Here is a 27,233-nt window from a genome sequence, read left to right as displayed (position 1 = left end):
CACATAGGAGGCAGTATTATAGTAGTTATATTCTTGTACATAGGAGCAGTATTATAGTAGTTATATTCTTGTACATAGGAGGCAGTATTATAGTAGCTATATTCCTGTACATAGGAGCAGTATAATAGTAGTTATATTCTTGTACATAGGAGCAGTATTATAGTAGTTATATTCTTATACATAGGAGCAGTATTATAGTAGTTATATTCTTGTACATAGGAGGCAGTATTATAGTAGCTATATTCCTGTACATAGGAGCAGTATAATAGTAGTTATATTCTTGTACATAGGAGCAGTATTATAGTAGTTATATTCTTGTACATAGGAGGCAGTATTATAGTAGCTATATTCCTGTACATAGGAGCAGTATTATAGTAGTTATATTCTTGTACATAGGAGCAGTATTATAGTAGTTATATTCTTGTACATAGGAGCAGTATTATAGTAGTTATATTCTTGTACATAGGAGGCAGTATTATAGTAGTTGTATTCTTGTACATAGGAGCAGTATTATAGTAGTTATATTCTTGTACATAGGAGGCAGTATTATAGTAGTTGTATTCTTGTACATAGGAGCAGTATTATAGTAGTTATATTCTTGTACATAGGAGGCAGTATTATAGCAGTTATATTCTTGTACATAGGAGCAGTATTATAGCAGTTATATTCTTGTACAGAGGAGCAGTATTATAGTAGGTATATTCTTGTACATAGGAGCAGTATTATAGTAGTTATATTCTTGTACATAGGAGCAGTATTATAGTAGTTATATTCTTGTACATAGGAGCAGTATTATAGTAGTTATATTCTTGTACATAGGAGGCAGTATTATAGTAGTTATATTCTTGTACATAGGAGCAGTATTATAGTAGTTATATTCTTGTACATAGGAGCAGTATTATAGTAGTTATATTCTTGTACATAGGAGCAGTATTATAGTAGATATATTCTTGTACATAGGAGCAGTATTATAGTAGTTATATTCCTGTACATAGGAGCAGTATTATAGTAGATATATTCTTGTACATAGGAGCAGTATTATAGTAGTTATATTCCTGTACATAGGAGCAGTATTATAGTAGTTATATTCTTGTACATAGGAGCAGTATTATAGTAGTTATATTCTTGTACATAGGGGCAGTATTATAGTAGTTATATTCTTGTACACGGGAGCAGTATTATAGTAGTTATATTCTTGTACATGGGAGCAGTATTATAGTAGTTATATTCTTGTACACGGGAGCAGTATTATAGTAGTTCTATTCCTGTACATAGGAGCAGTATTATAGTAGTTATATTCTTGTACATAGGAGCAGTATTATAGTAGTTATATTCCTGTACACAGGAGGCAGTATTATAGTAGTTATATTCTTGTACACGGGAGCAGTATTATAGTAGTTATATTCTTGTACACGGGAGCAGTATTATAGTAGTTATATTCTTGTACATGGGAGCAGTATTATAGTAGTTATATTCTTGTACATGGGAGCAGTATTATAGTAGTCATATTCTTGTCCATAACAGGTTATAGTACATGTATGTTTTTTTGTCTGTTCCCTTTTCTGTATGCTGCTGGTTCTCCCTCTTTGGGGGACCCTTGATTACAGTATTTTTCACCATCACTTCGTCCTGTCACAGAGCAGACTTTTATCATTCAGCGAGAAGATTAATGTAAATGCATTTAATGCAGCAGATTTCTTAATCTTTACTTCGTATTCCCCCCCCCCCCCCCCCCCATGGTTATAGGACTTGTTGGTATTAAGTGCTTAGAACAAAGTCTGTTTGCGCCGTTCACATTGCGCCGCCTTAAATCGATTCAGCACAAGTTCCAGTTCTGCACTGTGGAGTTTGGAGATAAGCGGCTGTGTTTTTCACGCTGCTCTAGAAGAATACCACTTACTGATGTTTCTCTATATCTTGATGCTCCCAGTACCAGAGGATGGCGGCTGATGGAGAGTCGTCAATCCCGTCCACTCTGGTCTTCAGTCCATAATGGGATTTTTTTGCCTTCATTTTCCTTTTTCTTCTCCGCAGGGTTAATATTACCGGATGCTGCCAAAACGTTCCTCTCGGTGCATTACCATGAAATTGAGTCTCTCTGACCACAACGCCCATCATCCATCACTTTATATTTGAATTCTATCTTTCATGAAAACGCAATCTGTCTCCCCTGTGCAGGGTCTGACGGCACTGCGTCCTATGAGATCTCTTTCTTGGCGATGACGGTGCGGTGCAGGACAGGTATGGCGGTCCCGGTGGTGGTGGAGGGTGGGAGTGACACTTCGGAGGATTCTAAAAAGAAATAAAAATTGTACATTCTGTAAAATATTGGATGAAACGTTTGGAGGTTAAAGGGCCACAAGCCCCATTATCCTGTCAGGACCGTGTCTCATTCGCTTGTCCCACTGTGTAACCTCCATTACTTCCTTTGTTCTCACCTTCATATCTTTCCAGAATCAGCACCTCAAGACGATCGATATAGAATGCATAGCCCGACCCGGTGAGTACAGCCAAGAAGTCTAGATCTCATGTTACTGTCCCTTTAAGAGCTTCCAATGTTACTCTATTGGGTCACAGTTTTTTTTTAAAGGGACAGAAATTGCACATTTTCTACCAGAGGCCGATTACTCGGATTGGAGGTGGGAGCGTCTGTGACTGGCTTATTCCTTGATTTCTGGGGCCCCACAGAAATACCTGCTTCTTCTGAGTTTTTCATGGTGTGAACATACTCTTTGTTAGTTGGTGTCGTTCATGTAAAGAACCTGAATTCTGACTGCTCTGCCATCTGCCACCCTTTCTAAAATATCTCTTGAAACCACGTAACAAAGCTGCCACGGGACAGAAGGGCTCACCTGAGGGCAGCACCTGGGTGTGAGCAGGTAGGAGCTCCAGGCTGAGACTGGAGGGCGCTGCGTGCAGATAATGATGGCCGCCATCCGCCACTGACCCTGCGGAGAGATCCAGCGTCAGTCATTACACCTGCAGGAAGCATTCCGTCACTGCAGTGACCTCACCTCTCCAGCAGGTGGCGCCTGTAGATGAGCATTGCCACCCACAACCTAATCATGTACTTACTTAAAGGGGCGTCTTAAAGGTTCGCCCAGAGATGTCATGTGTCCGGGGACCCCAAGTGTTCCCTAAAAGCAAAGCGCTGCGGCGCCCCCTTCATTGTCTGTGAAAGTCTAAAGATTAGAACTCAAAGGGGGAGCTGTGACCCCTACATTACAGGGATCAGCGGGGGTTCAAAGTCAGCCCGTCAATGTATGGGGCAAAGCTCAGTAATGTCTTCAAGATCTCTGCTTGCTACCAGAGTCTTGAACACTGGTTATATCAATGCATTCTAAGCAGAGATTTCAGCCTCTGAATGTAAACCAGAATGTTTCTATTCATTGACAGGAAGCAGAAGTCCTCAATGGTAAGAAATAGAGTTTACTGGAAAGTTGCAGAAGTTGTAGTTGTATTTACAGGAGGCCGGCCCTTTAATAGCCCAGTCAACATTGTATCCATTGTCTGGCCCCCACTGTCATTGTTACAATGTGTCAGCAGAGTCCCCCTGATACTTTACCTCCCAGTAACATTTCCTGCAGCAGGCTGTCGACTCGCGCCATTCCAAACAACTTGGCGAATTGCACCTGCTCGATCATCTGCCAGGTGATGCTCTGCAGCGGGGGGAGGAGGAGGAGGATGTCGCTGAAGCGCCCCCTGGAGTCGTACTGCCGATCGTTGATGTAGTCTTCTAGGTTCACCTGCACCTGGAATCGCATGTTCTTCACTTTACTGGAGTCGCTGAGGCCCTTACAGTCTGCGGAGACACATGGCGGCGATCAGAACTGCGCCATTTGTTCCCAGAAATGCCTTGTACAGGGGCGGGGCTAAACAAGCACGCCAATCACGTGACCTTTGTGCAGGTTTGGCCCCTCCCTCCTTATTTGACACTCACCTGGATCAAAAAATATAATGGCCTTCAGGCAGGCGTACTCGTTGTCATCGATCAGGATTTCCCGTAGCGGCTTCACCAGCTCGTCCAGGATCCTCACCGCCACGCGGGCGATCTCCTGCTCTGGACACTGCATGGGAATGATGAAATCGTTCCCTGCAGGGAGGAAGATACAGAGCAATCAGATCCCGGAGGTCACATGACACAGCGACATCACACCAGTGCGAACAGAGATCCGCCGGGGGACCTAGTGAACAGCGGCGCAGAACCCGGGGGGGAGTAGCATGGGTCATGCATCACCAGGCGTGTCCCCATGAATGGCGCACGAACCAGACTCATTTCAAACCCCCCAAAAATAATTTACTGTAAAAACCATGGGTCCTGTCCTGCTGCGCAAATTTTATTCTCACACTTTTTTTTCCGTAAAAAAAATATTTTCTGGCTACAATGAAATATTTATGGTACGTTATAAGGCAGCCATGCTGTTGACGGATCCTAGACAGCAGCTGCAGAGCCGTCAGATCAGAGGGGGAGGAGCAAGTTCATAAAACGATACTTTGTTTCTTACCCAGAAGCAGGAAATCTGTATAAGGGAGGGAGCGCTTGGCGACACCCAGCAAGAGATGAGCGCCAGCGTGTGCCCGCAGCAAAGCCACCTGGGAAAAGACAGCAGAAGGGGGAGGGGTGAAGGCACCGCGGGGGCAGGACACACGAAAATACTGAGAATAAGATAAAGCTGAAGACACATCTGTCAGCGTGATTCTATTCTATGGGAGTTCTGAGAACAGCCAAGCAACCGCACATGCTGGGAGTAGTAGTTGGAGCCCGGGGGGTGCTGACCCCTGCCCTATGGTGTGTGTGTGTTACCTGGTCGTCCAGAGGAAGCTCGCAGAACGCTGGGATGTACTTCGCCCACTCGACCAGTAGGAGGAGCTGCTGCTTCATGGACTCGCACACATCGCTGATCGTAGCGATTTTCTTCATGGAAATTTCCCCCACGGATGCTGGACCGAGGCAGGAGAACTGGGGGCAAGAGGGCAGGACAAGTTATTATAAACAACACACCGATATACTGAATGACCCCCTAAAATAGCAAAAAGTTACAAAGTCATGGGACGAAGCGAGGCGGCTGCTTAATTACAACCACCTACAGTATATATATATATATTACACCAGTTATACGCACTGGATATTATAATGCCTGGCTGTTCCACATGGTGGCCACCAGGTGGTGTTGTACACACGATATTCCCACCTTGGGCCACGTTTCTTGCTTTGCCGTCACTTTCTACTTTCCTCTTAGAGAATTGGCAGCAGAGAAGAGGAGATTGTTCTGTGCACTGACACCGCGCAGAGTGCACGCCATTAACCCCTATCTGCCCCAATATTTCCCTATTGCAAACTCTGTCTAATCAATCTGTTTATCAGCAGAAGCATTAACGGGGTTGAACGGCATTCGAGAAACAACGCCACACTTGTCCACAGGTTGTATGTAGTACTGCAGCTCTGACCCCCTCACTTTAATGAAGCCTCGCTGAAATATAAGACAACCACTGCAGGAGCTGAGTTACTAATCTTGTAACTGCCTGGAGCTGCACTTCAAAGGGATTTTCTAGCTTATACCAATAAATCCAAATCATCATAACTGGTTCTCTCTGGTTACATTGTTGTATTACTGTAGATGTCGCCGGTTACATTGTATTGCTGTAGATGTCTCCGATCCCAGTTCTCTGGTTACATTGTTGTATTACTGTAGATGTCTCTGGCTACATTGTTGTATTACTATAGATGTCTCTGGTTCTCTGGTTACATTGTTGTATTACTGTAGATGTCGCCAGTTACATTGTTGTATTACTGTAGATGTCTCTGGCTACATTGTTGTATTACTATAGATGTCTCTGGTTCTCTGGTTACATTGTTGTATTACTGTAGATGTCTATGGTTACATTGTTGTATTACTGTAGATGTCACCGATCCTGGTTCTCTGGTTACATTCTTGTATTACTGTAGATATCGCCGGTTACATTGTTGTTTTACTGTATATGTCGCCAGTTACATTGTTGTATTACTTTAGATGTCTCTGGTTACATTGTTGTATTACTGTAGATGTCTATGGTTACATTGTTGTATTACTGTAGATGTCACTGATCCTGGTTCTCTGGTTACATTGTTGTATTACTTTAGATGTCTCTGGTTGCATTGTTGTATTACTATAGATGTCACTGATCCTGGTTCTCTGGTTACATTGTTGTATTACTGTAGATTTTGCTGGTCCTGATTATCTGGTTACATTGTTGTATTACTGTAGATGTCTCTGGTTACATTGTTGTATTATTGTAGATGCTGCCGGTCCTGGTTCTCTGGTTACATTGTTGTATTACTGTAGATATCGCCGGTTTCATTGTTGTTTTACTGTTATTGTCGCAAGTTACATTGTTGTATTACTGTAGATGTCACCGATCTTGGTTCTCTGGTTACATTCTTGTATTACTGTAGATATCGCCGGTTACATTGTTGTTTTACTGTATATGTCGCCAGTTACATTGTTGTATTACTTTAGATGTCTCTGGTTACATTGTTGTATTACTGTAGATGTCTATGGTTACATTGTTGTATTACTGTAGATGTCACTGATCCTGGTTCTCTGGTTACATTGTTGTATTACTGTAGATGTCTCTGGTTACATTGTTGTATTATTGTAGATGTCACCAATCCCAGTTCTCTGGTAGGGCTACTTTTACATCTGCGTTTTCAATTCCGCTATTGAGATCCGTCATAGGGTTTCAATAGCGGACAAAAACGCTTCTGTTTTGTCCCCGTTCATTGTCAATGGGGACAAAACTGAACTGAACGAAACGGAGTCACCAAAATGCATTCCGTTTCGTTTGATTGCGTCCCCATCGCGGACAGAAAAACGCTGGAGATAGATCCGTTTTCTCTCTGGTTACATTGTTGTATTACTGTAGATGTCGTTAGTTACATTGTATTACTGTAGATGTCGCTGGTTACATTGTTGTATTACTGTAGATGTCGCTGGTTACATTGTTGTATTACTGTAGATGTCGCTGATTACATTTTTGTATTACTGTAGATGTCGCTGATTACATTGTTGTATTACTGTAGATGTCGCTGATTACATTTTTGTATTACTGTAGATGTCGCTGGTTACATTGTTGTATTACTGTAGATGTTGCTGATTACATTGTTGTATTACTGTAGATGTCGCAGGTTACATCGTTGTATTACTGTAGATGTCACTGGTTACATTGTTGTATTACTGTAGATGTCGCAGGTTACATCGTTGTATTACTGTAGATGTCACTGGTTACATTGTTGTATTACTGTAGATGTCGCTGATTACATTGTTGTATTACTGTAGATGTCACTGGTTACATTGTTGTATTACTGTAGATGTTGCTGATTACATTGTTGTATTACTGTAGATGTCGCAGGTTACATCGTTGTATTACTGTAGATGTCGCTGATTACATTGTTGTATTACTGTAGATGTCACTGGTTACATTGTTGTATTACTGTAGATGTTGCTGATTACATTGTTGTATTACTGTAGATGTCACCGGTCCCAGTTCTCTGGTTACATCGTTGTATTACTGTAGATGTCACCGGTTTCATTGTTGTATTACTGTAGATGTCACTGATCTCCTAGTTCTCTGGTAGGGCTACTTTTACATCTGCGTCTTTAATTCCGCTATTGAGATCCGTCATAGGGTCTCAATAGCGGACGAAAACACTTCTGTTTTGTCCCCATTCATTGTCAATGGAGACAAAACTGAACTGAATGAAACGGAATGCACCAAAATGCATTCCGTTGCATGGACACAAAAACACTGGAGCCAGATCCGTTTTTCTCTCTGGTTACATTGTTGTATTACTGTAGATGTGTCTGGTTACATTGTTGTATTACTCTAGATGTCGCCGGTCCTGGTTCTCTGGTTGCATAGTTGTATTACTGTAGATTAGTGTTTTAAGTTCGGAGTCTAAAGTTCGGGTTCGGGTTATCGCAGTATCCCGTTATGGATTCCGCTACCATGGACCATAACGGAATTTTGAATCCATAACGGGATACTTCGATAACCTGAACTCGAACTTTAGACGCCGAACTTAAAACACAAGTTCGCTCAACACTACTGTAGATGTCGCTGGTTACAGTGTTGTATTACTGTAGATGTCGCTGGTTACATTGTTGTATTACTGTAGATGTCTCTGGTTACATTGTTGTATTACTGTAGATGTCTCTGGTTACATTGTCGTATTACTGTAGATGTCGCCGGTTACATTGTTGTATTACTCTAGATGTCGCCGGTCCTGGTTCTCTGGTTACATTGTTGTATTACTGTAGATGTCACCGGTTACATTGTTGTGTTACTATAGATGTCTCTGGTTACATTGTTGTATTACTGTAGATGTCGCCGGTTACATTGTTGTATTACTCTAGATGTCGCCGGTTACATTGTTGTATTACTCTAGATGTCGCCGGTCCTGGTTCTCTGGTTACATTGTTGTATTACTGTAGATGTCTCTGGTTATGTTGTTGTATTACTGTAGATGTCGCCAGTTACATTGTTTTATTACTATAGATGTCTCTGGTTCTCTGGTTACATTGTTGTATTACTGTAGATGTCACTGCTCCCGGTTCTCTGGTTACATTGTCTTATTACTGTAGATGTCTCTGGTTACATTGTTGTATTACTGTAGATGTCGCCAGTTACATTGTTTTATTACTATAGATGTCTCTGGTTCTCTGGTTACATTGTTGTATTACTGTAGATGTCACTGCTCCCGCTTCTCTGGTTACATTGTTGTATTACTGTAGATGTCTCTGGTTACATTGTTGTATTACTGTAGATGTCGCCAGTTACATTGTTTTATTACTATAGATGTCTCTGGTTCTCTGGTTACATTGTTGTATTACTGTAGATGTCGCCAGTTACATTGTTGTATTACTGTAGATGTCTCTGGTTCTCTGGTTACATTGTTGTATTACTGTAGATGTCGCCAGTTACATTGTTTTATTACTATAGATGTCTCTGTTTACATTGTTGTATTACTGTAGATGTTACTGCTCCCGGTTCTCTGGTTACATTGTTGTATTACTGTAGATGTCGCCGGTTACATTGTTGTATTACTGTAGATGTCGCCAGTTACATTGTTTTATTACTATAGATGTCTCTGTTTACATTGTTGTATTACTGTAGATGTCACTGCTCCCGGTTCTCTGGTTACATTGTCGTATTACTGTAGATGTCGCCGGTTACATTGTTGTATTACTGTAGATGTCGCCAGTTACATTGTTTTATTACTATAGAGGTCTCTGGTTCTCTGGTTACATTGTTGTATTACTGTAGATGTCGCTGGTTGCATTGTTGTATTTTTGTACTGTAGATCCTGGTATTGCGGTATTGAGGATCCTCACCTGCTGTGTCATGGCTTCCGCCTGGGTCAGGACGCTGATGGATAATGCGCCGTTGTCCTCGAAGCTGCTCCTTCTCATACTGATCCGGTCTCGCTCGTTCTGCACGGCTGAAACAACAGTAAATGTGGTAAGTGGCGCCCTGTGCCCCCCATTGACAATGAGAGCCGGCACCCCCGTATGTAGCGAATACCTTAACAACCTTCTAATAGACTGCATCATCTTGTCACCATTTGCTGAGACTCTGCTTGCCATCAGTGAATGTTAACATTCTGATTTAGGCCTCTTTCACACTTGCGTTGTCCGGATCCGGCGTGTACTCCACTTGCCGGAATTACACGCCGGATCCATCTTCAAAATGCTTTCAGTGTTACTATGGCACCCAGGACGCTATTAAAGTCCTGGGTGCCATAGTAGTAGTGGGGAGCGGGGGAGCGGCATACTTACCATCCGTGCGGCTCCCGGGGCGCTCCAGAATGACGTCAGAGCGCCCCATGCGCATGGATCATGTGATCCATGCGATCACGTCATCCATGCGCCTGGGGCGCCCTGACGTCACTCTGGAGCGCCCCGGGAGCCGCACGGACGGTAAGTATACTGCTCCCCCGCTCCCCACTACACTTCACCATGGCTGCCAGGACTTTAGCGTCCCGGCAGCCATGGTAACCATTGAGAAAAAGCTAAACGTCGCATCCGGCAATGCGCCGAAACGACGTTTAGCTTAAGGCCGGATCCGGATCAATGCCTTTCAATGGGCATTCATTCCGGATCCGGCCTTGCGGCAAGTGTTCCGGATTTTTGGCCGGAGCAAAAAGCGCAGCATGCTGCGCTATTTGCTGCGGCCAAAAAACGTTCCGTTCCGGAACTGAAGACATCCTGATGCATCCTGAAGGACGGACTGTCCATTCAGAATGCATTAGGAAAATCCTGATCAGTATTCTTCCGGCATAGAGCCCCGACGACGGAACTCTATGCCGGAAGACTATAACGCAGGTGTGAAAGGGCCCTTACAGACAGAGGAGGAAATTTAGTCTGGAGTTAAACACTTTGAGAAGATTTGTTACATTTGTATCCGGCGTGGACAATCCTCCTCTCCTGATAGTTTGTTACAATGTAACAGTGCAGGCAACATCTATGGTTCACAGGGGATTATCTAGACTGGATACAAGCTAACAACCCCTCAGCTGTGAGTCCTACACTCTGGGAAGCTTCTGGACACATTTCTCCAGTCACAACCTGAGCGACAGAAGGTTTTAGGGTTTGGTTCCTCAGAAACAGCGCCCCTGCAGTCAATGGTTGGGTCTGGTAATGCAGCTGAGCCACATTCTTGTAATTATCAGACACATGGACTGGAGGGGGCGCTCTTTGATTTGACATTGAGAACCGACTGATCTCCATGTTTATTACTGCTCCATTTTCCCAGAAACCTGAATAACTAGTAATGGCGGAATGGAATTTTTCATGAATATTTTTTAATTTAAAGGGCCGGAATATACGCAGTGGCTGTGGCGTTATGTGGAGGGATCACGTCTGCCCCTTGCTGGGATTACCCCACGTCTGCTCAGGAGACATCTCCATAGCCCTGCTGCCTGGTGGGGGGTAATTACTTGCTTCATCTCTGCGCAAATTACTAGAATGTCCACATTCTCCATCACATAAGGACCTGAAGGCGTTGAGCGGCAGTGGACGCAACAGACATCACATGCTTGCTCCACCGCGCCAAGATCAGACAGGACTGTAATAGGATTATAACGCACAGCACGGCGCTGACCAAGGGGGGCTCCAGGGCCCCCAACTGACCAGTGACCCACACTATGGAAACTGCAAGGTTGCTTGCCCTTTAAGATACGTGATCGCAGCGCGCTGTACAAACCTTCTTTTCTCATTCCCGCTCGGAAACATTTCCGCAGACGACAATAGCGACACTGATTCCGCTTATCCTTATCCACGACGCACTGCCTGCTGAACCTGGGGAGAGAGCCACCCGTCAGAGGCTTAGATACACAGCGGAGGATTAGATGCACAGCTCAGCAAGTGGTATAACACAGGGGAGGATTAGATACACAGCTCAGCAAGTGGTATAACACAGGGGAGGATTAGATACACAGCTCAGCAGACAGTATCACACAGGACAGGATTAGATACACAGCTCAGCAGACGGTATCACACAGGATAGAATTAGATACACAGCTCAGCAGACAGTATCACACAGGATAGGATTAGATACACAGCTCAGCAGGCAGTATCACACAGGATAGGATTAGATACACAGCTCAGCAGACAGTATCACACAGGATAGGATTAGATACACAGCTCAGCAGTCAGTATCACACAGGATAGGGATTAGATACACAGCTCAGCAGACAGTATCACACAGGATAGAATTAGATACACAGCTCAGCAGACAGTATCACACAGGAGAGGATTAGATACACAGCTCAGCAGACAGTATTACACAGGATAGGATTAGATACACAGCTCAGCAGTCAGTATCACACAGGATAGGATTAGATACACGGCTCAGCAGACAGTATCACACAGGACAGGATTAGATACACAGCTCAGCAGACTGTATCACACAGGATAGGATCAGATACACAGCTCAGCAGACAGTATCACACAGGATAGGATCAGATACACAGCTCAGCAGACTGTATCACACAGGATAGGATTAGATACACGGCTCAGCAGACAGTATCACACAGGACAGGATTAGATACACAGCTCAGCAGACTGTATCACACAGGATAGGATTAGATACACAGCTCAGCAGACAGTATCACACAGGATAGGATCAGATACACAGCTCAGCAGACTGTATCACACAGGATAGGATTAGATACACAGCTCAGCAGACAGTATCACACAGGATAGGATCAGATACACAGCTCAGCAGACAGTATCACACAGGATAGGATTAGATACACAGCTCAGCAGGCAGTATCACACAGGACAGGATTAGATACACAGCTTATCAGGCAGTATCACACAGCATAAGATTAGATACACAGCTCAGCAGGCAGTATCACACAGGAGAGGATTAGATACACAGCTCAGCAGACAGTATCACACAGGAGAGGATTAGATACACAGCTCAGCAGACAGTATCACACAGGAGAGGATTAGATACACAGCTCAGCAGACAGTATCACACAGGATAGGATTAGATACACAGCTCAGCAGACAGTATCACACAGGATAGGATTAGATACACAGCTCAGCAGACAGTATCACACAGGATAGGATTAGATACACAGCTCAGCAGACAGTATCACACAGGATAGGATTAGATACACAGCTCAGCAGACAGTATCACACAGGATAGGATTAGATACACAGCTCAGCAGACAGTATCACACAGGATAGGATTAGATACACAGCTCAGCAGACTGTATCACACAGGAGAGGATTAGATACACAGCTCAGCAGACAGTATCACACAGGAGAGGATTAGATGCACAGCTCAGCAGACAGTATCACACAGGACAGGATTAGATACACAGCTCAGCAGACAGTATCACACAGGATAGGATTAGATACACAGCTCAGCAGACAGTATCACACAGGATAGGATTAGATACACAGCTCAGCAGACAGTATCACACAGGATAGGATTAGATACACAGCTCAGCAGACAGTATCACACAGGATAGGATTAGATACACAGCTCAGCAGACTGTATCACACAGGATAGGATTAGATACACCGCTCAGCAGACAGCATCACACAGGAGAGGATTAGATGCACAGCTCAGCAGACAGCATCACACAGGAGAGGATTAGATACACAGCTCAGCAGACAGTATCACACAGGATAGGATTAGATACACAGCTCAGCAGACAGTATCACACAGGAGAGGATTAGATACACAGCTCAGCAGACAGTATCACACATGATAGGATTAGATACACAGCTCGGCAGGCAGTATCACACAGGAGAGGATTAGATACACAGCTCGGCAGACAGTATCACACAGGATAGGATTAGATACACAGCTCAGCAGACAGCATCACACAGGAGAGGATTAGATACACAGCTCAGCAGACAGTATCACACATGATAGGATTAGATACACAGCTCGGCAGGCAGTATCACACAGGAGAGGATTAGATACACAGCTCGGCAGACAGTATCACACAGGATAGGATTAGATACACAGCTCAGCAGACAGTATCACACAGGATAGGATTAGATACACAGCTCAGCAGACTGTATCACACAGGATGGGATTAGATACACAGCTCAGCAGACAGTATCACACAGGATAGGATTAGATACACAGCTCAGCAGACTGTATCACACAGGATGGGATTAGATACACAGCTCAGCAGACAGTATCACACAGGATAGGATTAGATACACAGCTCGGCAGACAGTATCACACAGGATAGGATTAGATACACAGCTCAGCAGACAGTATCACACAGGATAGGATTAGATACACAGCTCAGCAGACTGTATCACACAGGATGGGATTAGATACACAGCTCAGCAGACAGTATCACACAGGATAGGATTAGATACACAGCTCAGCAGACTGTATCACACAGGATGGGATTAGATACACAGCTCAGCAGACAGTATCACACAGGATAGGATTAGATACACAGCTCAGCAGACAGTATCACACAGGATAGGATTAGATACACAGCTCAGCAGTCAGCATCACACAGGAGAGGATTAGATACACAGCTCAGCAGTCAGCATCACACAGGATAGGATTAGATACACAGCTCAGCAGACAGTATAGGATTAGATACACAGCTTATCAGGCAGTATCACACAGCATAAGATTAGATACACAGCTCAGCAGACTGTATCACACAGGATAGGATTAGATACACGGCTCAGCAGACAGTATCACACAGGATAGGATTAGATACACGGCTCAGCAGACAGTATCACACAGGAGAGGAATAGATACACAGCTCAGCAGACTGTATCACACAGGATAGGATTAGATACACAGCTCAGCAGGCAGTATCACACAGGAGAGGATTAGATACACGGCTCAGCAGACAGTATCACACAGGATAGGATTAGATACACAGCTCAGCAGACAGTATCACACAGGATAGAATTAGATACACGGCTCAGCAGACAGTATCACACAGGATAGGATTAGATACACAGCTCAGCAGACAGTATCACACAGGATAGGATTAGATACACAGCTCAGCAGACAGTATCACACAGGATAGGATTAGATACACAGCTCAGCAGACAGTATCACACAGGATAGGATTAGATACACAGCTCAGCAGACAGTATCACACAGGATAGGATTAGATACACAGCTCAGCAGTCAGTATCACACAGGATAGGATTAGATACACAGCTCAGCAGACAGTATCGCACAGGATAGGATTAGATACACGGCTCAGCAGACAGTATCACACAGGATAGAATTAGATACACAGCTCAGCAGACAGTATCACACAGGAGAGGATTAGATACACAGCTCAGCAGACAGTATCACACAGGACAGGATTAGATACACAGCTCAGCAGACTGTATCACACAGGATAGGATTAGATACACAGCTCAGCAGACAGTATCACACAGGATAGGATTAGATACACGGCTCAGCAGACAGTATCACACAGGGCAGGATTACATTTTCCAAGCTTGGATGTTCAGGTTTATGAATAGAATGCCATGAATATAGTAAGGACTGACACTTGTATAGAAAAGAAGGGCTGGTGCATTTTCTACTATTCAGAGTCTCAGGAAAGCTGAGTGACCTCCCAATAATGGCGGCTGTTAGTGTCAGAAACACTGTTTCCTGGCCCCCGGATTTGTCGCGGTTTCTGGAGGACGCAGACATTGATGATTTCTATTCTCCGCAATCATATTTTCCCACAGATTCGGGAAAATCAACAGAAAGAAATATTCAAGTCAAAGGAAAATGAATAAAGCAGTGGAGGAAGGAGCGCGGTGGCGGCGGTGCGGGGGTGCGGGGGGCGGGGCTTCAGTGTCATACCTGCAGAAAAAGCGCTGCTCAGATTTTTCATGGTAAAGCATAAGGATTGCATTTAAAGGGCCGGCGTTCAGTCTTATTTATATGAAGCTTCATTATACAAAGCTCATAAATTTGGCGCAGGTGCACAGAGCAAAACCAATCAATAAATATCCCCTTCTTTGTGTTTTCTTAACCATTTTCAAGATCGCTGCTTGCTGCAATTGAATGAAAACATTCTTGCCTAGATCCATTGACCTAGTACATCTCACAGCTGAGGGTCTGTTACAGTGGTCCCCAATGGAGACAATCCTCTGTTATATAAACAACGTGGACTCCAGACTGATACATGGTAACCTACTATCATAACAGGAGAGAGATTTGTGACGATTGTCTACTCTGACACAGTGTAACAAACCCCTCGCTGTGAGACATCTGTACACGGTATTACCGCACTCAGGAGAATCTTCCTCTAATGTCATTTTTTCCCCTGGATTTTGGTTACAGTGGAAAGAAAGAAGCACAAATCATTTCCACATCTGCACACGGAGGCCGAGGAGCAACTGCTGCAGCTATACTGGAAACAGTCACCGCCTACACTCCACACTACTCTGAAGCAGCACAGAGGATTTCAGGAGAGGAGTGCGCTTTATCTTGTGGAGGTCACAGGATGAGAGTTACATAGTGGAAGGAGCAGGGTCCCAGCAGCACAGAGGATTTCAGGAGAGGAGTGTGCTGATCCTGTGGAGGTGACAGGATGAGAGTTACATAGTGGAAGGAGCAGGGTCCCAGCAGCACAGAGGATTTCAGGAGAGGAGTGTGCTGATCTTGTAGAGATCACAGAATGAGAGTTACATAGTGGAAGGAGCAGGGTCCCAGCAGCACAGAGGATTTCAGGAGAGGAGTGTGCTGATCCTGTGGAGGTGACAGGATGAGAGTTACATAGTGGAAGGAGCAGGGTCCCCGCAGCACAGAGGATTTCAGGAGAGGAGTGTGCTGATCCTGTGGAGGTCACAGGATAAGAGTTAGGCCTCTTGCACACAAACTTTTTTTTTTTTGTTCAGTTTTTGCGGATTCTGTTTGCGGTCCATATGTGGAACCATTCATTTCAATGGTTCTGCAAAAAAACGGAATGTACTCCGTATGAATTCTGTTTCACGATTTCCGTTCCTCTGAAAGATAGAACTTGTCCTATTATTGCCCGCAAATAACAATCCGTGGCTCCATTCAAGTCAATGGGTCCGCAAAAACTACGGAATGCATACGGAACACATCCGGATCCATGCCCTCTTTGCCCATGTGTATACTGTTAGAAACCTTGATTAAAAATGTAATGTTTCTGTTTGCGATCCACAAACAACGGATCGCATACAGAAACCATACGGAGATTTTTTGCTGAACTACGGAACGGAAACAAAAAAACGGAAAAACGAACTGCAAAATACAGAAAAAGCCATACGGTCATGTGCAAGAGGCCTTACATCGTGAAAGGAGCAGGGTCCCAGAAGCACAGAGGATTTCAGGAGAGGAGTGCGCTAATCTTGTGGAGGTCACAGGCTGAGGCCTCTTGCACACGGCCGTATGTGTTTTGCGGTCCGCAAAAAAACTGATCTGCAAAAAAATACGGATGACATCCGTGTGCATTCCGTATTTTGCAGAACGGAACAGCCGGCCTCTAATAGAGCAGTCCTATCCTTCTCCGTAATGCGGACGGTAATAGGACATGTTCTATTTTTTGGGCGGAACGGAAATGGTGTGCACAATGAGTACCTTCCGTTTTTCTTTGCGGACCCATTGAAATGAATGGTTCTATATATGGTCTGCAAAAAAAAACGGAATGGAAACAGAATGAAAATAGGTTTGTGTGCAAGAGGCCTGAGAGTTACATAGTGGAGGGCGCAGGGTCCCAGCAGCACAGAGGATTTCAGGAGAGGAGTGCGCTGATCTGGAGGCGGTAGTGATGATGCTCTTTATTACCTGCAGGCATACATATGATTCTTGCGGACACTTCTTCGGAAAAACCCCTTGCAGCCATCACAGCTGGACGCTCCGTAGTGTTTCCCTGTTGCCCGGTCTTCACAGATTGCGCACAAGGCGCTGATGCCGCTGCTGAGGGGCCCCGGGCTCCCCGACTCAATGGTTATTATCTCTGCAGGAGAGAAAATACGGTGTTCAGTTCAGCACAGTGTGTCAGAGCCCTGCAGCAAGCATCCCATGGCTTTACAGCTTCTGAATTTAATAATGCATGTTTCCATTCACTGACAGCAAGCAGATATAAGATTAGCTTATTACTGGACTGGCGCTTTCACCAGGAGGCAGTGCATTCTGGGAAGCGATCTGTCCTGCGCGGTCTCTGGGACTGGACTCTTCTGATCTCCGGGGAGAAATCTGCGCTCGCTCAGGATTTATGGCGCCATAAATGCAGCTAATGGAACCAAAGGTCACGGACCGAAAGGGGACGTCAGTGCCCCAGCACCGCCCTCCATGGACGCCGTCCACAACATCTTAACCGCCATGGTACGCCACGAATATGAACCCTCCCAGCATGCCTTGCAGATGTGAAGGGGCCCTCCCTACGTCATAGCTGCAGGGTTGGCCCCTCCGCTCTGTACTGGCAGGACGACCATTGTGTGAATGACCCCCACACTCAGGCATCATGATGAGCTTTTGTACATAGAAGAGGTCGCTCCGTGTTATAAGTTTGGCGCACCGCTTTCACATTCACCCCTAAACTGAAGACCATGAAGAGAGCGGGCAAAAGAAGAAAAAACATAAAACTGCGTCTGGCGGTCATGTTAACGTTCTACTGATCCTCGCGCCATTTTCTGCTGACTTCGCTATAGACAACAAAGATGGCGGCAAAAACGTAACTGATTAACTGCACAGCAAACAATACAAAGTGAACATGACCGCGGCGAGCCCGACCCCACGCACAATCCGTGACCCCACAGCCGCTACCTCCCATGTATTTACTCTGGTTACACAATGCGCCGTTATCCCGGACGTCGCCATCTATACAGGACAACATCTCATATACAAAATGTAGCTTCCAATAGACGAGCTTCAATGTCTTCCTGTTTAACATCTCTGCTTGCTGTCAGTTAATAGAAATATTATTGTTTACATCTAGAAATGACAACCTAACATGGTAACAAAGGCGGAAAAAAAGCCCATTATCCTGCACCGTAGAAGGAAACCTCATGAGGCAGAAGCCAATTTTCCTCATTACAGTAAAGAGTCCATAGTCTCACTGCTCTTACAGTATAGAGCCCATAGTCTCACTGCTCTTACAGGAAAGAGTCCATAGTCTCACTGCTCTTACAGTAAAGAGTCCATAGTCTCACTGCTCTTACAGTAAAGAGTCCATAGTCTCACTGCTCTTACAGTAAAGAGTCCATAGTCTCACTGCTCTTACCGTAAAGAGTCCATAGTCTCACTGCTCTTACAGTAAAGAGTCCAGTCTCACTGCTCTTACAGTACAGAGTCCATAGTCTCACCGCTCTTACAGTAAAGTCCATAGTCTCACCGCTCTTACAGTATAGAGTCCATAGTCTCACTGCTCTTACAGTAAAGAGTCCATAGTCTCACCGCTCTTACAGTATAGAGTCCATAGTCTCACTGCTCTTACAGTATAGAGTCCATAGTCTCACTGCTCTTACAGTAAAGAGTCCATAGTCTCACTGCTCTTACAGTAAAGAGTCCATAGTCTCACTGCTCTTACAGTAAAGTCCATAGTCTCACCGCTCTTACAGTATAGAGTCCATAGTCTCACTGCTCTTACAGTAAAGAGTCCATAGTCTCACTGCTCTTACAGTAAAGAGTCCATAGTCTCACCGCTCTTACAGTAAAGTCCATAGTCTCACCGCTCTTACAGTATAGAGTCCATAGTCTCACCGCTCTTACAGTACAGAGTCCATAGTCTCACCGCTCTTACAGTATAGAGTCCATAGTCTCACCGCTCTTACAGTAAAGAGTCCATAGTCTCACTGCTCTTACAGTAAGTCCATAGTCTCACCGCTCTTACAGTATAGAGTCCATAGTCTCACTGCTCTTACAGTAAAGAGTCCATAGTCTCACTGCTCTTACAGTATAGAGTCCATAGTCTCACTGCTCTTACAGTATAGAGTCCATAGTCTCACTGCTCTTACAGTATAGAGTCCATAGTCTCACTGCTCTTACAGTATAGAGTCCATAGTCCTCACTGCTCTTACAGTAAGAGTCCATAGTCTCACTGCTCTTACAGTATAGAGTCCATAGTCTCACTGCTCTTACAGTATAGAGTCCATAGTCTCACTGCTCTTACAGTATAGAGTCCATAGTCTCACTGCTCTTACAGTATAGAGTCCATAGTCTCACTGCTCTTACAGTATAGAGTCCATAGTCTCACTGCTCTTACAGTATAGAGTCCATAGTCTCACTGCTCTTACAGTATAGAGTCCATAGTCTCACTGCTCTTACAGTATAGAGTCCATAGTCTCACTGCTCTTACAGTATAGAGTCCATAGTCTCACTGCTCTTACAGTAAGAGTCCATAGTCTCACTGCTCTTACAGTATAGAGTCCATAGTCTCACTGCTCTTACAGTATAGAGTCCATAGTCTCACTGCTCTTACAGTATAGAGTCCATAGTCTCACGCTACAGTAAGAGTCCATAGTCTCACCGCTCTTACAGTAAAGAGTCCATAGTCTCACCTGCTCTTACAGTAAGAGTCCATAGTCTCACTGCTCTTACAGTAAGAGTCCATAGTCTCACTGCTCTTACAGTAAAGAGTCCATAGTCTCACTGCTCTTACAGTATAGAGTCCATAGTCTCACTGCTCTTACAGTATAGAGTCCATAGTCTCACTGCTCTTACAGTATAAGAGTCCATAGTCTCACTGCTCTTACAGTAAAGAGTCCATAGTCTCACTGCTCTTACAGTATAGAGTCCATAGTCTCACCGCTCTTACAGTATAGAGTCCATAGTCTCACTGCTCTTACAGTAAGAGTCCATAGTCTCACTGCTCTTACAGTATAGAGTCCATAGTCTCACTGCTCTTACAGTATAGAGTCCATAGTCTCACTGCTCTTACAGTATAGAGTCCATAGTCTCACTGCTCTTACAGTAAAGAGTCCATAGTCTCACTGCTCTTACAGTAAAGAGTCCATAGTCTCACTGCTCTTACAGTAAGAGTCCATAGTCTCACTGCTCTTACAGTATAGAGTCCATAGTCTCACTGCTCTTACAGTAAGAGTCCATAGTCCATCAACAACCTGCTCTTACAGTAATAGAGTCCATAGTCTCACTGCTCTTACAGTATAAGAGTCCATAGTCTCACTGCTCTTACAGTAAGAGTCCATAGTCTCACCTGCTCTTACAGTAAAGGTCCATAGTCTCACCTGCTCTTACAGTATAGAGTCCATAGTCCTCACTGCTCTTACAGTATAGAGTCCATAGTCTCACTGCTCTTACAGTATAGAGTCCCATAGTCTCACTGCTCTTACAGTAAAGAGTCCATAGTCTCACTGCTCTACAGTATAGAGTCCATAGTCTCACTGCTCTTACAGTAATAGAGTCCATAGTCCTCACTGCTCTTACAGTAAAGAGTCCATAGTCCTCACTGCTCTTACAGTAAAGAGTCCATAGTCTCACTGCTCTACAGTATAGAGTCCATAGTCCTCACCGCTCTTACAGTATAGAGTCCATAGTCCTCACCGCTCTTACAGTATAAGAGTCCATAGTCTCACCGCTCTTACAGTAAAGAGTCCATAGTCTCACTGCTCTTACAGTAAAGAGTCCATAGTCTCACTGCTCTTACAGTATAGAGTCCATAGTCTCACTGCTCTTACAGTATAGAGTCCATAGTCTCACTGCTCTTACAGTATAGAGTCCATAGTCTCACTGCTCTTACAGTATAGAGTCCATAGTCTCACTGCTCTTACAGTATAGAGTCCATAGTCTCACTGCTCTTACAGTATAAGAGTCCATAGTCTCACTGCTCTTACAGTATAAGAGTCCATAGTCTCACTGCTCTTACAGTAAAGAGTCCATAGTCTCACTGCTCTTACAGTATAGAGTCCATAGTCTCACTGCTCTTACAGTATAGAGTCCATAGTCTCACTGCTCTTACAGTATAGAGTCCATAGTCTCACTGCTCTTACAGTATAGAGTCCATAGTCCTCACTGCTCTTACAGTATAGAGTCCATAGTCTCACTGCTCTTACAGTATAAGAGTCCATAGTCTCACTGCTCTTACAGTAAAGAGTCCATAGTCTCACTGCTCTTACAGTAAGAGTCCATAGTCTCACTGCTCTTACAGTATAGTCCACTCGCTCTTACAGTATAGAGTCCATAGTCTCACTGCTCTACAGTAGAGTCCATAGTCTCACTGCTCTTACAGTAAAGAGTCCATAGTCTCACCTGCTCTTACAGTATAGAGTCCATAGTCTCACCTGCTCTTACAGTATAGAGTCCATAGTCTCGCCGCTCTTACAGTAATAGAGTCCATAGTCTCCCTGCTCTTACAGTAAAGAGTCCATAGTCTCACTGCTCTTACAGTATAGAGTCCATAGTCTCACTGCTCTTACAGTATAGAGTCCCATAGTCTCACTGCTCTTACAGTATAGAGTCCATAGTCTCACTGCTCTTACAGTATAGAGTCCATAGTCTCACTGCTCTTACAGTATAGAGTCCATAGTCTCACTGCGCTTACAGTATAGAGTCCATAGTCTCACTGCTCTTACAGTATAGAGTCCATAGTCTCACTGCTCTTACAGTATAGAGTCCCATAGTCTCACCTGCTCTTACAGTATAGAGTCCATAGTCTCACTGCTCTTACAGTAAAGAGTCCATAGTCTCACTGCTCTTACAGTAAGAGTCCATAGTCTCACTGCTCTTACAGTATAGAGTCCATAGTCTCACCTGCTCTTACAGTATAGAGTCCATTAGTCTCACTGCTCTTACAGTATAGAGTCCATAGTCTCACTGCTCTTACAGTAAGAGTCCATAGTCTCACTGCTCTTACAGTAAAGAGTCCATTAGTCTCACTGCTCTACAGTATAGAGTCATAGTCTCACTGCTCTTACAGTATAGAGTCCATAGTCTCACTGCTCTTACAGTATAGAGTCCATAGTCTCACTGCTCTTACAGTATAGAGTCCATAGTCTCACTGCTCTTACAGTATAGAGTCCATAGTCTCACTGCTCTTACAGTATAGAGTCCATAGTCTCACTGCTCTTACAGTATAGAGTCCATAGTCTCACTGCTCTTACAGTATAGAGTCCATAGTCCTCCTGCTCTTACAGTATAGAGTCATAGTCTCGCCTGCTCTTACAGTAAAGAGTCCATAGTCTCACTGCTCTTACAGTAAGAGTCCATAGTCCTCACTGCTCTTACAGTATAGAGTCCATAGTCTCACTGCTCTTACAGTATAGAGTCCATAGTCTCACTGCTCTTACAGTATAGAGTCCATAGTCTCACTGCTCTTACAGTATAGAGTCCATAGTCTCACTGCCTCTACAGTATTAGAGTCCAGTATAGAGTCCATAGTCTCACTGCTCTTACAGTAAGAGTCCATAGTCTCACTGCTCTTACAGTATAGAGTCCATAGTCTCACTGCTCTTACAGTATAGAGTCCATAGTCTCACTGCTCTTACAGTATAGAGTCCATAGTCTCACTGCTCTTACAGTTAGAGTCCATAGTCTCACTGCTCTTACAGTAAGAGTCCATAGTCTCACTGCTCTTACAGTAAGAGTCCATAGTCTCACTGCTCTTACAGTAAGAGTCCATAGTCTCACTGCTCTTACAGTAGAGTCCATAGTCTCACTGCTCTTACAGTAAGAGTCCATAGTCTCACTGCTCTTACAGTAAGAGTCCATAGTCTCACTGCTCTTACAGTAAGAGTCCATAGTCTCACTGCTCTTACAGTATAGAGTCCATAGTCTCACTGCTCTTACAGTAAGAGTCCATAGTCTCACTGCTCTTACAGTAAGAGTCCATAGTCTCACTGCTCTTACAGTATAGAGTCCATAGTCTCACTGCTCTTACAGTATAGAGTCCATAGTCTCACTGCTCTTACAGTAAAGAGTTCATAGTCTCACTGCTCTTACTGTATAGAGTCCATAGTCTCACTGCTCTTACAGTAAAGAGTCCATAGTCTCACTGCTCTTACAGTAAAGAGTCCATAGTCTCGTTGCTCTTACAGTATAGAGTCCATAGTCTCGCTGCTCTTACCGTAAAGAGTCCATAGTCTCACTGCTCTTACAGTAAAGAGTCCATAGTCTCACTGCTCTTACAGTAAAGAGTCCATAGTCTCACTGCTCTTACAGTAAAGAGTCCATAGTCTGCTACAGTAAAGAATCCCCTTCCACATTGATGGAGAAACTGTCAGACAGTGTTATTACTGAGTTCAGCGTATGCAGGGAGCATCCACTGGTGGGGGCTATATATATCTGTATGTAGTAATCTCCTGAGCTCCCTCTAGTGGTGGCTGTATATATCTGTATGTAGTAAACTCCTGAGCTCCCTCTAGTGGTGGCTGTATATATCTGTATGCAGTAATCTCCTGAGCTCTCTCTAGTGGTGGCTGTATATATCTGTATGTAGTAATCTCCTGAGCTCCCTCTAGTGGTGGCTGTATATATCTGTATGCAGTAATCTCCTGAGCTCTCTCTAGTGGTGGCTGTATATATCTGTATGTAGTAATCTCCTGAGCTCCCTCTAGTGGTGGCTGTATATATCTGTATGCAGTAATCTCCTGAGCTCCCTCTAGTGGTGGCTGTATATATCTGTATGTAGTAATCTCCTGAGCTCCCTCTAGTGGTGGCTGTATATATCTGTATGTAGTAAACTCCTGAGCTCCCTCTAGTGGTGGCTGTATATATCTGTATGCAGTAATCCCCTGAACTCCCTCTAGTGGTGGCTGTATATATCTGTATGTAGTAATCTCCTGAGCTCCCTCTAGTGGTGGCTGTATATATCTGTATGTAGTAAACTCCTGAGCTCCCTCTAGTGGTGGCTGTATATATCTGTATGCAGTAATCTCCTGAGCTCCCTCTATTGGTGGCTGTATATATCTGTATGTAGTAATCTCCTGAGCTCCCTCTAGTGGTGGCTGTATATATCTGTATGTAGTAAACTCCTGAGCTCCCTCTAGTGGTGGCTGTATATATCTGTATGCAGTAATCTCCTGAGCTCTCTCTAGTGGTGGCTGTATATATCTGTATGTAGTAATCTCCTGAGCTCCCCCTAGTGGTGGCTGTATATATCTGTATGTAGTAATCTCCTGAGCTCTCTCTAGTGGTGGCTGTATATATCTGTATGTAGTAATCTCCTGAGCTCCCTCTAGTGGTGGCTGTATATATCTGTATGTAGTAACCTCATGAGCTCCCTCTAGTGGTGGCTGTATATATCTGTATGTAGTAATCTCCTGAGCTCCCTCTAGTGGTGGCTGTATATATATGAATGTAGTAATCTCCTGAGCTCCCTCTAGTGGTGACTGTATATATCTGTATGCAGTAATCTCCTGAGCTCCCTCTAGTGGTGGCTGTATATATCTGTATGTAGTATTCTCCTGAGCTCCCTCTAGTGGTGGCTGTATATATCTGTATGCAGTAATCTCCTGAGCTCCCTCTAGTGGTGGCTGTATATATCTGTATGCAGTAATCTCCTGAGCTCCCTCTATTGGTGGCTGTATATATCTGTATGTAGTAACCTCATGAGCTCCCTCTAGTGGTGGCTGTGATCTCCTGAGCTCTCTGATTTCAGTCTCTGCAGAGGATTTGGATCTGTGGATCAGGGAAACTAGTCGCTGATGGATAAAACGATATATGTCATTATCACAGAATTTTGGAGAAATTTAGATGATAAAAATTGGGACATTACGACCCAGTGGCACAGTTTATAATACTCCAGCATGTTATTATCTACACTCCACAGAGAGGTCTAATCTGAAACCTCACAAGCAAAGGCAAGAGGTAGAAAATGGCCGCGCGGCACCTGCAACTTCCTGTGAATGATTGGGGGTTTCCTGGGTGCGGAGTCCTCTATGTACCTGAGAGATGGCAGCTAATATGATAAATACGCCCCCAAGCTATGGAAGTCTATGAATGATGTGAATCTGTGTTACATTTGAAGTCTAGCTGACATGGGACTACAAGTCTAAGCATGCCCTAGGCTGTTGTCACAGCTCCTCACCTGCATTGGGCGGCAGGACCCGGATACTGTCGAATTCCAGCATGGTGTACGTGGAGTCCAGGGGCTCGGAGTAATCCGCTAGTTCCATGTCCAGAATTCCCTCACAAAGCTTCATTATTGGGACCTGTCAACAAGCAGGTCAGTGGCACCTGCAGCCCGGCTGCCAATCACCCCGCAGTGCCTCTGCTCAACGGAGCCAGAAAATCAATGACCAGGAGGCGGCGCAGCAGCTGCAGTCACATGTATCAATCACAGGGAGATAAGCGGCCACCAATCACTGTCACCGACAGCTATAAATTACTGACAGGTCATGTGACACTCAGGAGGAGCCCGGAAACGGGACACAAACCGTTCATCCGTAGGCTGAAACCTGGCCTGACCTCACACACAGCTGATGGTTTGTTACAATGTAGCAGGGAGCAGCACACATCATTCCTGTCGTGAGAGTTACAATGTATCAGATTGGAGTCCAGGCTGTTTACATCACAGATGATTGTCTAGACTGGATACAATTGTAACAAACCCTCAGCTGTGGGGATCTCAACCTCTGGATATGTTCCCATTCACTTACAGCAGGCAAAAATCTTGACAATAGTGAGGATTTAAAAATCGAAGTTACAGAACTGACTACTGCTATCTGTAGTCATCCGTCTCATTCTAACGTCATTGGAATTGCTGTCGCCCCCTCCTGGAGGGACGGTGAATGAAGGGTTAAAGGGGCTGTCCGTATTTTAAAGGATTCTCGCCGCTCTCATTATCACACCTGAAATAAAACCCACAAATTGTGTAATAAGATTGGGCTTCATAAATGAGTCCTGGATGAGATAACGAGGAGCGCGATATCATGGCCTTGGACTCTGCCCTGCGAGCTGCGCGATCATCGGAGCCATTACCAGGGTCATGTGACCACGGATAATATAATTACAGCGCTCAACCAAAGACGACCTGGGTCACACAGCTGAGGGATTGTCACAGTGTATCAGTCCAGGTGTTACAGCTGCCAGACCGCTGGGCAAAGTTGATACAATTGTAACAAACCTTCTGCTTTGTCAGCACTTTTCAGTCTTTGGATATAAACAATGGAAGTTCCCATTCACCGACAGCCAGCAGAGATCTTAAAAAACGATGAGGAATTGAAACAAAGTGGATTAGAAAGTTGTAGTTTTTTTAATTAGCCAATGAGGAGTGTAAATCAGAATTTTATATTTTACAATTGCAAGAAAAAGTATGTGAACCCTGTGGAATGATATGGATTTCTGCACAAATTGGTCATAAAATGTGATCTGATCTTCCTCTAAGTCACAACAATAGACAATCACAGTCGGCTTAACCTAATAACACAAAGAGTTAAATGTCACCATGTTTTTATTGAACGCACCATGTAAACATTCACAGTGCAGGTGGAAAAAGTATGTGAACCCTTGGATTTAATAACTGGTTGAACCTCCTTTGGCAGCAATAACTTCCACCAAACGTGTCCTGTAGTTGCAGATCAGACGCGCACAACGGTCAGGAGTAATTCTTGACCATTCCTCTTTACAGAACTGTTTCAGTTCAGCAATATTCTTGGATGTCTGGTGTGAGTCGCTTTCTTGAGGTCCTGCCACAGCGTCTCCATCGGGTTGAGGTCAGGACTCTGACTGGGCCGCTCCAGAAGGCGGATTCTCTTCTGTTTACGCCATTCTGTTGTTGATTTACTTCTATGCTTTGGGTCGTTGTCCTGTTGCAGCAC

At 44.4% G+C, this 27,233-nt stretch overlaps 1 protein-coding gene across 2 annotated transcripts; it reads right to left on the bottom strand.

Annotated features, from left to right (window-relative positions):
- Positions 1 to 1,737: 1,737 nt before the first annotated feature.
- Positions 1,738 to 25,680, bottom strand: LOC122920620 (hepatocyte nuclear factor 4-beta-like). 2 transcript variants are annotated; one of them, XM_044270268.1, is made up of 10 exons: positions 25,502 to 25,680; positions 17,305 to 17,476; positions 11,242 to 11,336; positions 9,372 to 9,478; positions 4,805 to 4,960; positions 4,506 to 4,593; positions 3,941 to 4,093; positions 3,566 to 3,802; positions 2,853 to 2,948; positions 1,738 to 2,292 (listed from the first exon to the last, which is right to left on the bottom strand). In XM_044270268.1, exons 1-10 carry the CDS (start codon positions 25,614 to 25,616, stop codon positions 2,198 to 2,200), a joined length of 1,314 nt encoding a protein of 437 aa, XP_044126203.1. In that variant the 5' UTR covers positions 25,617 to 25,680; the 3' UTR covers positions 1,738 to 2,197. The 2 variants fall into 2 exon arrangements, with proteins under 2 accessions (XP_044126203.1, XP_044126204.1); XM_044270269.1 differs by lacking the exon at positions 2,853 to 2,948.
- Positions 25,681 to 27,233: the final 1,553 nt, after the last annotated feature.

Source organism: Bufo gargarizans, chromosome 10 (genome assembly GCF_014858855.1).
Source record: "Bufo gargarizans isolate SCDJY-AF-19 chromosome 10, ASM1485885v1, whole genome shotgun sequence".
Lineage (NCBI taxonomy): Eukaryota > Metazoa > Chordata > Amphibia > Anura > Bufonidae > Bufo > Bufo gargarizans.
Note: the sequence above shows the minus strand (reverse complement) of the source record. Positions and strands in the feature narration are given on the sequence as shown.

Excerpts from the sequence above, each read along its gene's own strand:
- LOC122920620 (XM_044270268.1), bottom strand. The coding sequence starts at position 25,616 with ATGAAGCTTTGTGAGGGAATTCTGGACATGGAACTAGCGGATTACTCC. Across the intron at positions 17,477-25,501 it reads GGTCCTGCCGCCCAATGCAG|AGATAATAACCATTGAGTCG; the intron begins GTGAGGAGCTGT and ends TCTCTCCTGCAG. Across the intron at positions 2,293-2,852 it reads CACCCAGGTGCTGCCCTCAG|AATCCTCCGAAGTGTCACTC; the intron begins GTGAGCCCTTCT and ends ATTTCTTTTTAG.